This window comes from Eleutherodactylus coqui, chromosome 2 (assembly GCF_035609145.1).
Source record: "Eleutherodactylus coqui strain aEleCoq1 chromosome 2, aEleCoq1.hap1, whole genome shotgun sequence".
In the NCBI taxonomy this organism is placed as follows: Eukaryota; Metazoa; Chordata; class Amphibia; order Anura; family Eleutherodactylidae; genus Eleutherodactylus; species Eleutherodactylus coqui.
The window spans coordinates 255,366,892-255,380,547 of record NC_089838.1 but is presented as its reverse complement, the minus strand read 5'-3'; the positions used below and the strand labels follow the sequence as shown (position 1 = coordinate 255,380,547).

The 13,656-nt window shown below is 44.9% G+C and overlaps 1 protein-coding gene across 2 annotated transcripts in view; it reads right to left on the bottom strand.

The window, feature by feature from the left end:
- Window positions 1–13,656, bottom strand: part of MCTP2 (multiple C2 and transmembrane domain containing 2) — a 176,105-nt gene that overhangs the window by 107,992 nt on the left and 54,457 nt on the right. For both annotated transcript variants that reach the window (XM_066592835.1, XM_066592834.1), the window contains exon 4: window positions 6,311–6,416. In XM_066592835.1, the coding sequence (XP_066448932.1) occupies window positions 6,311–6,416 (106 nt within the window). The remainder of the gene's footprint in view (window positions 1–6,310; window positions 6,417–13,656) is intronic.

Here is a 13,656-nt window from a genome sequence, read left to right as displayed (position 1 = left end):
AAAAAAAGAAAAATCGCTGCATATCCCATCTTTTTGCGTTCCTCAGGACGCATTGCCCATTGTTTTCAATAGAACAGTAAAACACATCGCACGATCCTCGGACTGCTACTTCACAGAAGTGATGGGAAGACTTTCTGCAAGAAAAAGGTCTCAAAATCAACGTGTTTCTCGTCCCGATCGCACCCATGTGTAGGTAGCCTTAAAAAGGAATTATCAGCTTGTTTGTTTTTACTCCGCATGGCCAAACAGTGAGGCTACATAAACCCCTCCTGGCCCGCTGCACGATCAGCGCTGCACCTCTATGCCGATAAATAGCCCGCTGATCACACCTCTCTGAAGCTTTCCATAGTGTTGCTATGGAAATGGCAGTGCCGGCGTCCATGAGCGGAGAATCATAGCGATTCTCTACTTGTGGGATTTAAATTGCGGCATGCTGCAATTGCCGCAATTCTCCGCGGTGAGACTATTAGATAGGCTCACCGCTGAGACCTGTCAGCTCTACCACCGGAGCGGAATATCCACCTTGCCTGTGGACAGGGGGGCTTGGGAGGACCCATCCTGCATAACATTATGTATGCTGGCAGCATTATCGCCTAACCTGCACATATTGGCACAGCACCAGATATGCCACCAAATTAGTAAAGGGCCTCTTGCTGGCTATACATCTAATATGTGACTAACGATCCGCCCCTCTGATTTTGTACCTGTCCCGCTGCAGCTCATGAACCAAAAATAAATAAATAAAAATGCAAATGATGAGTTGTGGTGTGATTAGATGAACGGCCTTGCCACCTTAGACCCCAAAAGTGGTTCCACCCTTGGCTTATAAAAAGGCTGTTGGAAGCTCCTTGTGTGTAGTGACCCGTTTTCCATTTGTTTAGATCTTGTTGACCACTAGACGCCTCTATGATGAATTCCCCGCCACCCGGTGCCGTTCTGACCAGACTATTAGGTGTTTGGACCAGTGGACACATGGAGGGCAGGCACACAAGGTGACCGGGCTCAGGACACCCTTGATAGATCACCAGTAGAAGAAGATCATCTGATCGTCAACAAGCATGAGCAGTACCAACTGTTGCGTTGTCCGTTATCCGGGTGGCACCATCACCACAAGCTCCTGTGTATTTTTAGGCGCTTGGCTGAAGAACATTTAGTCTCACGGCACCCATTACATGCACTACCTTTGACACCCACCCACACCTGCCTTGGTTTGCAGTGGTATTGTGAACGACAAAACTGGACGATATGGAGTGGAACTGGGTTGTCTTCAGTGAGGAACCCAGGTTTAGTTTGGGCACAGATGACAGTGCTCTGTCTGGAGACCTCGGGCTGAGCACCTCAAGCCAGCCTTTACCGTGAAGTCGCACACTGCCCCCACTGCTGGTGTGATGGTTTGGGGGGTGCCATCACATACAACAGTCGGTCACCCCTAGCAGTGACACAAAAGACAATGACAGCTCAGCAATATGTTCAGGACATCCTACAGCCACATCTGTTGTCTCTCATGGCGGCTTCCAAGAGGCTTCCAGCAGGATAATGCTAGGCCGCACACACAAGGTGGTCACAGGAATGTCTCCACAACATTGTCACACTTCGAGGCTTGCCAGGGCGCAAGATTTATCACTAACAGAACATGTATGCAACCATTTGGGACACCAAGGTCTATAACCTATGATTTTGCACGATCTAGAGACTTAGTTACAGCAAAAATGAACAGATATGCTGCACAATACCATATGAAACATGCAGGTCTCCATGCCTGCCTGTATCACATCTCCTATCCAAGGTAGAGGCGGTACAACAGGGCACTAGAGCCTCCATGCTCGCCCATATCACATCTTGTATCCAAGATAAAGGCAGTACAACGGGGTACTAGAGCCTCCATGCCCACCTGTATCACATTTTGTATCCAAGCTAGAGGCGGTACAACAGGGCACTAGAGCCTCCATGCCTGCCCGTATCACATCTTGTATCCAAGCTAGAGGCGGTACAACCGGGCACTGGAGCCTCCATGCCTGCCCGTATCACATCTTGCATCCAAGCTAGAGGCGGTACAACCGGGTACTAGAGCCTCCCTTCAAGTGTTCCGTTTTCCACAAATTATCATTTTTCTCTGATATTGTAATCACTTATATCAAGGTTAGCAAAAGTATATTTGAACGCACGTTTGCGTTCCAACTCACCCATACGCAATCATGTTCTTGCAATTGCTTAGCATGTACTTTTTCTACTGTGAATAAAGTACCTACAACTGGATTGTGGCACCCATGATCTCCTTCCTGCCAGACCTGGCCCTCTTTTGTGGCTTTTCTGGATAAGAGGTGCATTCTGAGGCACCCCTGTGAAGCAAGTTCTTAACAGTTTACCAATTTCTGTTTTAACTGGAGTGCTGGGGTTTTTAGGCTTTGACCTCCTTTGTACTTTTGCAGTTTTTTGTCCTCCAATATTCCCATAATCGGATCCCCATTGATGCTCTCCACCACTGGATGTCCTGAGGACCGGGCATATGTAAACCTTACTCTCTGCACACCGGAATTGTGGACATAGTACAGCACCCTTAACCAAGGGTGACTCTGGTACGCCGGGTGAGTCTACTCCTATTATATCCTCCTGATACCCAGCACAACACCCCTCTTAAGACAACTCTCCCTCCACCTTCCCTCTGGGGCGCTCCCTTACGGAATTGCTGTTATATCATTGTTACACTCATTCCATTCTGACAACTCCTAGCTGCTTGACTTTTTTCCAATGACGATTAGTGTAAATGTGGCAGCGAGAATATATGTTTGTAGCATGTACTTATAGTAGATATGTAGCACAATTCTAGTGCATACGTGTCAGGGCATGTGTGTGTAGCACGTGTGCTTGCACCTGCTAAGGGATAGGGGGAAGAACAAAGAGGTGCATAGTATTTTAGATTATGTGCACAGAGGTTTGTACTGGAACTCAGCTGTCTGGTTACAACAATACAAAAGGTCTATAGAATTGTGTGGATATGTTCAGTATATACATTGTGAATATTTATACATGTGACCATAGCTTTATAGTTACGGTAGCAATCTGCACAAAAGCATATACAGTATGCTATTCTACAGAAGTCCACAAGATGGAGCCATTTTACATGTTATATCATAGTGAACCTTCACCAAGCCTGATAGTCACACATCTTATTGAAACCAACAGTTTGATGTTTTTTTTTCTGGTATTTAAGGGTAAATGTCCATCCAAAGCAGGGGAGGCCTTATTATATTCGGGCCCTATCCATGTATCACTACTAGTAAGTGCATTGCACATACCCTCATGCATAGATGAGTCAAGGGACAGTCTGATCCTGGTTGCTTGTAAGCAAAAATATGGCATCATGTAAAAATCTGCATGTAAAAATGACAATAACTTGTACGCCTTATATTTACAGTATGCTTCCTGCCAATCTCGGCTGCGTGAATCGGATGCAGTCATCAGCCTGGCACTGCCCGGGCACAATACTGAACAGTGATCTAATTGTGATCTCATTCTGAAAATATCCTGCCCATCAGAAGACTAAGCAGTGATCAGCAAGTCAGTTTTGCAAACCCATAATGGAAACATTTGTGCTTTACACCTACTTCAGGAAGGTGAGAAAGCTTCAAAGCATACAGTCCTGTACAGAAGTATACAGCTGACACCTACATGTGTCTGGTTAATAAGTTCTCAGAAAGATGCTACACTGCAGTATGCTCACACCGCTGTGAAAAAACACAACCTAATGGTGCAGACCGGGTCACGGATTTTGGTGTGACTTTGCCATGGATTGCACAGTGCTCAATACTCAAGTTGCTGTGGATTAAACGCCGCAGAATATATCAAATCCGCTGTGGATTCAGTACCGATCTGGAGGAGATTTATTAAATCTCATCCACCTGCATAGTACTGCAAGGATAGGGTCACACGAGGTGGATGCTCCGCAGCTGAAAGCACACACCAATCGGTGCAGATCTTGACATTTTTGGTGCAGCTTTCATTTGGGGATGTGGAATCTGCACTGAAGACATGCAGCATTTCTGCCACATGAGGACGGACGCTAAACGCCGTGGATTTTCCCCTTAGAAAAACCGGCAACATCCACGCTCTGTGATCATACCCTAAAAAAAAGGCATCCAGACGGTCATGTTAATAGTAGCACTAGTCACTTTCTACTGCAAGAATAGTAGAGTATGCAGCACTATTCTTACTATTAAATCAATGAAAATCCCAATGGACTTCACTATGATAAGGAAGTTCAGCAATCAATGCCTGGCTTTCATGTAATAAAATAGAATCTGTCAACTCCAATCCCAGGTGAGAATAGTTCATGAACCCCAGGGACAGATGGAAGGTGCAGCACAGCAATGTCTGTCAGTTGTCATTAGAGTCAGCAGAGTGGGGTCCGTTAATTAGGGGGATGGGGTGGTTCCGAACAGCCATTTTTCCCTTATGGTCTATAAGCCAATTAAGATGTAGTTTTTGGTGTAGAATTTGTGGCCAGGGGTGGATCCTAGAAGACGACCCATTTTAGGGCTCATACACGGACATATTTGTGCACCAGATTATGCAAGCATCTTTTACGGAGTGCTGAAACCCTTGTTGATTTGCATTGGGGTATTCAGACAAGTGGGGGGGGGGGGGGGGAAAGCATCACATGTTCCATTTTGGTCCCTATAATTGACTGAAGTGGCCCATTAAAGTCAACGGGATTGCGTAAACACATGATACATGCATATTCACACATGAATTCAGTGGGGCCTTCATGCATTTTTGCACATGTAAAAAACAGAATAAATATGCGCAAACAAAAGGGAAGATGCAGGGAATACGCACAGTTTCAGTCCATGAAATATGCAGGAGAATGCTAAAGTCACCGCGATGAACCCATCATTAAGGATGGTTTATCACAGCATGGCACAATTTTTATACGAGAGCAGAAAATCACAGCGATTTTCCACCCATGTACATTGGGCTGCGCTTTCCATAGTTATCCGAATGAAAGCATTCATTGTATTACCCGTGTGCGTATTAGCGCCACGGATAACGCAGTGATATCGCCTGTGGACAGGAGGCCCTATACTGTATACTGGATGGCCTCTTCTACTTCTACTCCAGGGTTTGGTTAAAAAAAAAAAATACATAAGACAAGAAACTACATCAGCGAGTCCAGCCTACAATGGAAACAGCTGAGTGCACTGACTCAACAGGTTCTGGATGTCCCACAGACCTCAATTATTTAATTAGCATGTAATTATATGTAAATTACACAGTACACCTGCTGTCAGGTTCTTTAGTAAATATTGGTCAGCAATTAACAGAAGAGGAAGAAATCGCTTTAAAAGGATATGTTCACATGTAGCGGAAATGCTACACAATTTCAGCAATATGTCTGCTGTGTGCATCTGTGCAGTACTTTGGAAGACACTTGCATTATATTAGTACCCACCACGCACAAGCCTAGCTCTCTATTTTCATAAGTTGCAGGCTAGCCACTCCTACCCTGCCCTCTAGCCAATGACTGGCAGCTCTGTATGTGCAGTAATAGGCGGACAGTTGTTAAAGATTGGCTGGAGGATGGAGTGGGTGTGGCTAGCCTGCAGCTCATGAATAACCAAGACTACTTCTAGGTTTCTCCCAAACTACTGCACAGAGCCACACAGCAGGCACATCCCTGTAATCAGGGTGATATGGTATGTTACGCTGCCCTCAAAGAGGTATGCAAAAAGATAGGGACAGAATCTTAACTGTACAGGCAATGCATGTTAACAAGATTCCACTTGCATAGGTATTCATATAATAAACTTAGCCCAAAGTCTGAATCTCCAGTCCATCCCTGTACCCAAGTCATATTTGCATGATGAAGGTAATCATAGAGTCACATAACCATAAACTACTGGGTCAGATTGCCACGAGTGGCCAACCACATTAGACAAACGTATACGAATACACAGTGACCGACATAACAAGGCAAGACATTATCTGTCATATGCATGAAAAAAAAAAAAAAAAAAAACAAGAACACTTTCCTAATAAGCATTCTTGAATATATTTCGGACTGAGGAAGCATGTTGAGAAACTATCCATTTGCATTAAGAATACAGTCCTGAAATTCCCCCAAACAAGATATACTGTACAAGTGAATGCCGACTGTAAACCGTGTAAAACAAGTTAGAGGGATCAGTAGGGAATATCCAACCCGGCTCACAAGGAACGCTCAGAGTACATTTGTGTGCATATGCGGTTGTATAATCACCATAGAGCTTATGTAAGATCATGCAGAACAAAAAGAACTTGAGATGATGCTTACCTGAGCGATCCCTGATGACCAGATTGCGTCCCTCTCTTAAGTGGATGGTTAGGAGGAAAGACATAAGATTTGGAAGATTGCTCACGCTGTCATAGTTTTCAAGGCCCTGAAGAAAAGAAAATACATGCTGAACATGGGCATTATCACTACTAAACGTACCTACTGGTTTGCTGATTTCCACTAACAACTTTCTTCAAACTCATCTGCTCAGCGTAATCTTATGACCGAGTACAACACCGTGTCAAGAAGAGAAGAGGTCCGCCCGCTGGTGGGATTTCACGTAAACCAATAAAAGAGGAGGGCTGGACAGAGCTGTCCGAAGTGTCAAGTGTGCGTTACATGATCCTGACTTCCGAGCTAAGCAGCTGCTGGGGAACCACATGCCGGGAGCCCAAGACCTACACGTGGCTACTGGATGACAGACCACCGAGAAGATATTGCAATATCAGGTTTACAATGTTTATTCTTTCATACAAGGTACCTTTCACGCAGGACAGAACAGGCTACACAAAACGCCGGGAACGCAGCACCAAAACCTGCAGGCTACCTGGGGATTTGGATGCTGAATTGAAAATGGCTCAAAACCTGCCTGCAATTTGGCATCAAAATCCACAGTCAGACCGGCTGATTTTGGTGTGGGATTCCACAGCTGCGGATTGGGCTGCGTCTTGCGGTGTAACTCCATCCCGTTTGAAAGGTCCCAAAGAAATCTAACAGGTTTCCGCCATTGTGCAGTGGTCAAATTATTTTTGTCACTATGAATATCAAGCCATTGTTACTCTAGCCATAGATAGAAATTAATTTCCATTCAGGATGCTCGGAGCGAAGTGTCATGTTTGGGAAAAACCTCTCTGCGTAGTGACCATTTCCTGTACACCAAGCAGCATATAAACTAGTCACATCCTAATGAGGTCTAGTAAGTAGACAGTCCACAGGAAAAAACAGCAACCGGGTTTTGCTAAATATTGTAGCCAATCAGCTGCTGCAAAAGCAAATGAAGTCTTGGGGTGCATTAAAAGAGGTATAGGGGCGAGGGACGAGAACATTATCATCCCACTATATAAGGCACTTGTCAGGCCTCACATGGAATACTGTGTACAGTTCTGGGCAACGGTGCTCAAGAAAGATGTTACAGTGCTTGAGGGGGTTCAAAGAAGGGCAATTAAATTAATACATGGAATGGGAGGACTGGAATACCCAGAGAGGCTATCCAAATTGGGATGATTCACCCTGGAAAAAAGATGGTTAAGGGGCGACCAAGTAACTGTATAACTACATTAGGGAAGACTACAAGGATCTCTCCCATGATCTGTTTATACCCAGGACTGCGACAGTTTCAAGAGGGCATCCGCTACGTCTAGAAGAAAGCAGGTTTCATCACCAACACAGAGGGGGGGGGGGGGGTTCTTTACTGTAAGAGCAGGGTGATGGTAAAACTCTCTGCCTGAGGACGTGGTGATGGCAAAATCAATGGAGGCGTTTAAGAGGGGACGACATGTCTTTCTAGAGCTCTATATTACAAGATATAGACATTAGGTGACCATCGGGGTTGTTGATTCGGGTCTTGGAGTCAGATAGGAACTCAAACGTTGATCCAGGGATTATTCTGACTGCCATTACGGAGTCGGGAAGGATTTTTTTTCCTCCAAATGAGCTAAATTGGCTTCTGCCTTTTTTTTTTTTTGCCTTCCTCTGGATCAACAGGGGCTCGGGGAGGGGTGGAGGTGGGGGATTGAAACAGGCTGGACTAGATGGACATTGTCTTCATTCAGCCTAACATACTATATTACTATGTAGATAAACGGGCACCAGGACAACAACATGAAAATGAAGAGACAGTTCACTGTCCCTATGGGCACATGCAGCTATATAGAACCCCTTAATCTACATACAGAGCTGTGTACAACTTGTGGTTAGGGGTTAAAAGAACTTTGCTAAGTAAGAATACTGTCAAAAACAGAAGTGTTAATATGATTTTATTTTTTTTTTAATGTTAAATAAAATGGAAAGTGAATGAACAAAAAAGGGAATTTAAATCAACTCAGTATTTAGTGTGACCGCTCTTTGCCTTCAAAACGGCATCAATTCTTCTAGGTACACTTGCACACAGTTTTTGAAGAAGTTGGGCAGAAGGTTGTTCCAGACATCTCAGAGAACTAACCAGAAATCTTCTGTGGATGCCAGCTTGTTCAAATTCTTCCATCTCTTCCTGTAATCCCAGACAGACTATGTTGAGACCAGGGATCTGCAGGGGCCGTATCATTACTTCCAGGACACCTCCATAGCAATGAAGATAGTTGTTAGTGACACTGGCTGTATGGCTGGCATTGTTCTACTGCAAAAAAAATTTGGAGCCAATCTGATGCCTCCCTGATGTATTGCATGGTGGATAAGTATCTCCCTGTACGTCGCAGCACTAACGGGTCTTGTCATTTAAAAAAAATGAAAATTCTATACTTGCCTATTCCTTTGTGTCTCCTTACCACATTTTCTCCTGGCTGAGCTCCTGCAGTGCACTGGGGTCACCTCATTGCATGCTGGCCAGCTTATTATGAAGGCTGCATTCCTTACATTTTCTTCTGGCTGGGTCAGTGAAGGTCATATCCCTGTGCTGTAGCATTCACTGCCTAGGAAGGAATGCTGATCTATTTCAGAGACAGCTCGCATGAAGCTGATCGGCACTCCCCCTGATGGCCTGTGATGTAACATATTGGCTGGCAGGAAGAAGACTGCCAGCAATGTACGCAACCTCACAGGAAGGAGAAGAATCAGGCAGTTGGAGGTGAAGGGACTACCCCATTTCCCCACCAGGACTGCAGGAGACAGGAGAAGATTGGGGGGAGGTGAAGATCTGACAGGGAAGGAATAGTGATGTATGGAATTTTTCTTTTTTAATGACAGAACCCCTTTAAGGGCATCATTGATCCTGACCAAATCCTTAACTCTATTTTTCAAAACTGCAGCCCAAAAATTGTAAGGATCCTTTACCATGCTTCACTGCTGCCTGCAGACAATTATTGTACCCCTCCACCATGCTTCAATGCTGCCTGCAGACACTCATTATTGTACCGCTCTACAGGCCTTCGGCGAACAAACTGCCCTCTGTTACAGCCAAATTTTTAATTTATTGGCTCATCAGTCCAGAGCACCTGTTCTGGAACCCCATAGAAACCTCAGTTTCCATGTTTTCAAGTATAGCTGAGTCAATTGGCCTTGTGTCTTCGTCCAAGTTATTGCTTTTTGGCCATAATTCTTCCACGGAGACTACTTCTAACCAGACTTCTCCAAAGAGAAGATGGACGTACCTGGATATCACTGGTTTCTGCCAGTTCTGAGCCAATGACATTGCTGGACATCTTCTGATTTTAAAGGGAAGCAAGCATGATATATATCTTTCATCTGCTGCATTAACTTTCCTTGGTCACCCAGTGTCAACCGTCCTCAATGTTGCCCATTTCTTCAAAAGACCTTGAAAAGCAAATCTTTAAACCCCATTGAGCTTCGAAGGCTTTGCCTGGGAAACACTGCATTATCAAGGTATCACCTTGTATATTCTTCCTGCGCCTAGCCTTGCCATGATGTATGACCTGTGACATGAAACTGTATTCCACAACCTCTCCTTTGTATCAGAGTTTGGCTGTTCCTCACCCAGTTTTGAGCCTCCTACATAGCGGTCTTACTGACTGTATTCCAACCTACCTATGAAAATGATGATCATTATCACCTGTTTGATACAATTGGTTAATCATATACCTGGCTAAAATCCTATAAAATATGACTGTGTGCAAGTGTACCTAGAAGAATTGATGTAGTTTTAAAGTTGTAGGAAGTATAACTAGATACCAAAAATATTGATTTGATTTTCATATCTTTTGTTCATTTGCTTCCCATTTTGTTAATTGACAAAAAAAAAAAACCACTAACACTTCTGTTTTTGAAAGCCTTCTTACTCTGCAGCACTTTTTCACACCTGCTTACAACTTTCGCACAGTACTGTATAAAAACTTGTGCACCCTTTTTTATTTCAAAGCTTCAACCCTAGGAAATGGTTACCAGTGTTGCTCAGTGTTATCACAGGGGACATGTGTTCAAATGCAATTTCTGTGATTAAGGAGCTCATGGTTACATTGTGACCACCAGCACAACCTCCATAGGCGAGTCCATCCATCCTATCTCCATATATTAGGTGTGTTGCCCGATACAGTAACCTCTTTTCTCTCCTTGGGTAATTGACACTCGTACCAGGGTCCTTAGAAACAACATTTGACATTAAAGTTCACAAATCACTTCTGTAAGCAGTGTCAACACAACAACCGTGTCACGAGCATCATGGATTTGGTTTCCATTAGCTCATCATTCGTTAGATTGAAAGTTTTGCTATTCGGCAGTTTGAAACAAACATCTTAGCTAGGCAGGACCCTGGAGAAGGCTTATTGCCAAATTTCATAGTAGCAAATGTAAACATTGCTCAAGGAGGAAAAATGCTCTGGAGTGGTTTTGTATGGTTTGAGTTAGACCCATTGTTCTAGCGAAAGGAAATCTTAATCCTACAGCATAAAGTTACATCATTCAGAACACTATAACACTATTTATGTAAACTGTGAGGGGCGGCTTTTCCTCATTTGTTTGGTAATGCTTCTCTGCACTAAGCAAGTTCCACACCGGGTACGCCGGGTTTGGTGTGGACGAATAGGACCTGCACAAAACTCCGTAATATCACACTACTACAGGAGGATTCAGGTGGTTTGCCTGAGCCAGACCTTATTCCTCTAACAATAATAATCTTTATTTGTATAGCGCCAACATATTCTGCAGCGCTTACATAGACAGGGGGAAAAAAGAAAGAAAAAAAGAATACAAAAATTACAGAACCACTGTTACATAGTAATCAGTTGATGGAAATAGGGGTGAGGGTCCTGCTCTAACAAGCTTACATACTACAAGTAATGGGTTGATACAGAAGGTAAAGGGTCTGGAGATATGCACTGTATGGCGAGGTGGAGAGTGAGGGATTCTATACACATGACTGCAGGAGCGGTTTATAATGGCTAGCAGGGATTGCAGTCTGTAGGTCAGGGAGCATGTTATCAGGCATAATACAGAGGGTATTGTTTAGGGTATGCTGTATGCCTCCCTGAAGAGGTGCATTTTTAGAGCATGCCTGAAATTCTGTGAGTCCTGGATTGCTCGGGTAGCCTTTGGTAGTGCGTTTCAGAGGACAGGTGCTGCTCTGGAGAAGTCTTGGAGGCGGGAATAAGAAGTTCGATTTAAAGGGGCGCTCAGTCTAGTTTCGTTAGCAGACTGGAGAGCCCGGGATGGGTTATGGATTGAGATGAGGGAGGCAATATGGGGGGGGGGGGGGGGGCTGCGCTGTAGAGGGCTTTGGGGATGAAGGTAGTAAGTTTAAATTGAATTCTGTATTTAACGGGCAGCCAGTGCATTGACCGGCACAGAGCAGAGGCGTCCGAGTAGCGGCTGGACAGGAAGAGGAGCCTGGCTGCTGCATTCAGGATGGATTGGAGAAGGTAGAGTCTGGTGCAGGAGAGGCCGATCAGCAATGAGTTGCAATTATCGACCAGAGAGTGGATGAGAGCAACAGTAAGCGTTTTTAGCATGTCTACAGTGAGAAAAGAGCGGATTCTTGTGATGTTCTTGAGGTGCAGCTGACATGTTCGGGCAAGAGATTGGATGTATGGGGTAAATGATAGATCAGAGTCGAATATGACCCCAAGGCAGCGGGCACATTGTCTAGGAGTTATGGTGGCACCACACACTGAGATGGAGATGTCAGGATGAGGTCGGTTAGTGGAGGGTGGAAGTACCAGTAAGTCAGTTTTAGAAAGGTTTAGTTTTAGGTAGAGAGAGGACATAGTGTTAGAGACAGCAGACAGACAGTTAGTGATGTTTTGGAGGAAAGGTGCAGAGATGTCATGGAAAGAGGTGTAGAGATGGGTGTCGTCAGCATACAGGTGGTATTGGAGGCCAAATCTCCTGATGGTTTGTCCAATAGGGGCTGTGTAGATAGAGAAAAGAAGGGGGCCGAGGGCCGAGCCCTGGGGGACCCCAACAGCAAGGGGAAGAGGAGAGGAGGTAGAGCCAGCAAAGAAGACATGGAAAGAGTGGTCAGATAGGTAGGAGGAGAACTAGGAGAGAGCAGTGTCCTTTAGGCCAATGGAGCAAAGCATACTGAGGAGGAGTTTGTGGTCAGCAGTGTCAAATGCTGCGGAAAGGTCGAGGAGTATCAATCAGTAGGGAGTAATCGCCCCTCGATTTGGCTGTCAGTATGTCATTGGATACCCTTGCAAGGGCAGTTTCTGTCAAGTGTTGGGGTCGGAAGCCAGACTGTAGGGGGTCTAGGGGAGTGTGCTCTGATAGATAGCTTACAAGGCGGGAGTAAACTAGGCGTTCTAGTAGTTTGAAGATGAAAGGGAGATTAGAGATGGGTCGGTAGTTGGCAGCATCAGTCGCATCAAGAGCTGGCTTCTTTAGCAGTGGGGATATGATGGCGTGTTTGAAAGAAGAGGGAAAGATGCCAGAGGTCAGAGAGAGGTTGAATATAGTGGTGAGATGGGAGATGACCACTGGGGAGAGAGTCACTAGCGCAGGTGGTGGGGTAAGCAGAGAAGGGCAATTTGGAGACTTCTTCCTCTGTCGCTGGTCTGAGTACAGACAGTGAGCAGGAGCTAGATGCAGTGCTGACAAGACTAGGGTCAGGGCTAGTCTGGGATTGGGAAGTTCTTTCCTGACAGATGTCATCAATTTTCTTTTTGAAGTAAGCAGTAAACTCTACAGCACAGAGATCCATCACCGGGGGCTGCGTTTTAGGGCTGAGAAGGGAGTGAAAGGTATCAAAGAGCCGTTTAGGGTTGTGCGATAGGGAGGAGACGAGGGAGGTGAAGTAGACTTGTTTGGCTCTATACCAAATCCCACCCACACTAATGTTCTTCTGGGTGCAATTCGCATCAAACAGCATAAGAGCACATCCGTTTGCTGCCTGATATCCAGGGGCAGTGCACATTGCATGGCCAATTCTGGTTCGACATATGGACCAGCATAGGACAGGCTACAATTGTTTTTCCACATGGACCACAGATCAGTGTAAAGAAAAACAAACAAAACACTTATGTATATAGCCCAATGGACTGGAATGGGTCCATATGCTGTCTGTGAAATACACGGATGCACAAGGAAAGGAAATACACCAGTGCAAGTAGGCCTTTATAATGGGAGGCAAAAGGAATAAAAATGGTTTATTTGACTTGGAAAAATCGCCTTAGAGGTGAGGTCATTTACAGAAGTCTCCTCTTAAAACTTGACACATACTTCTTTTCTTTCATCTCGTGCCA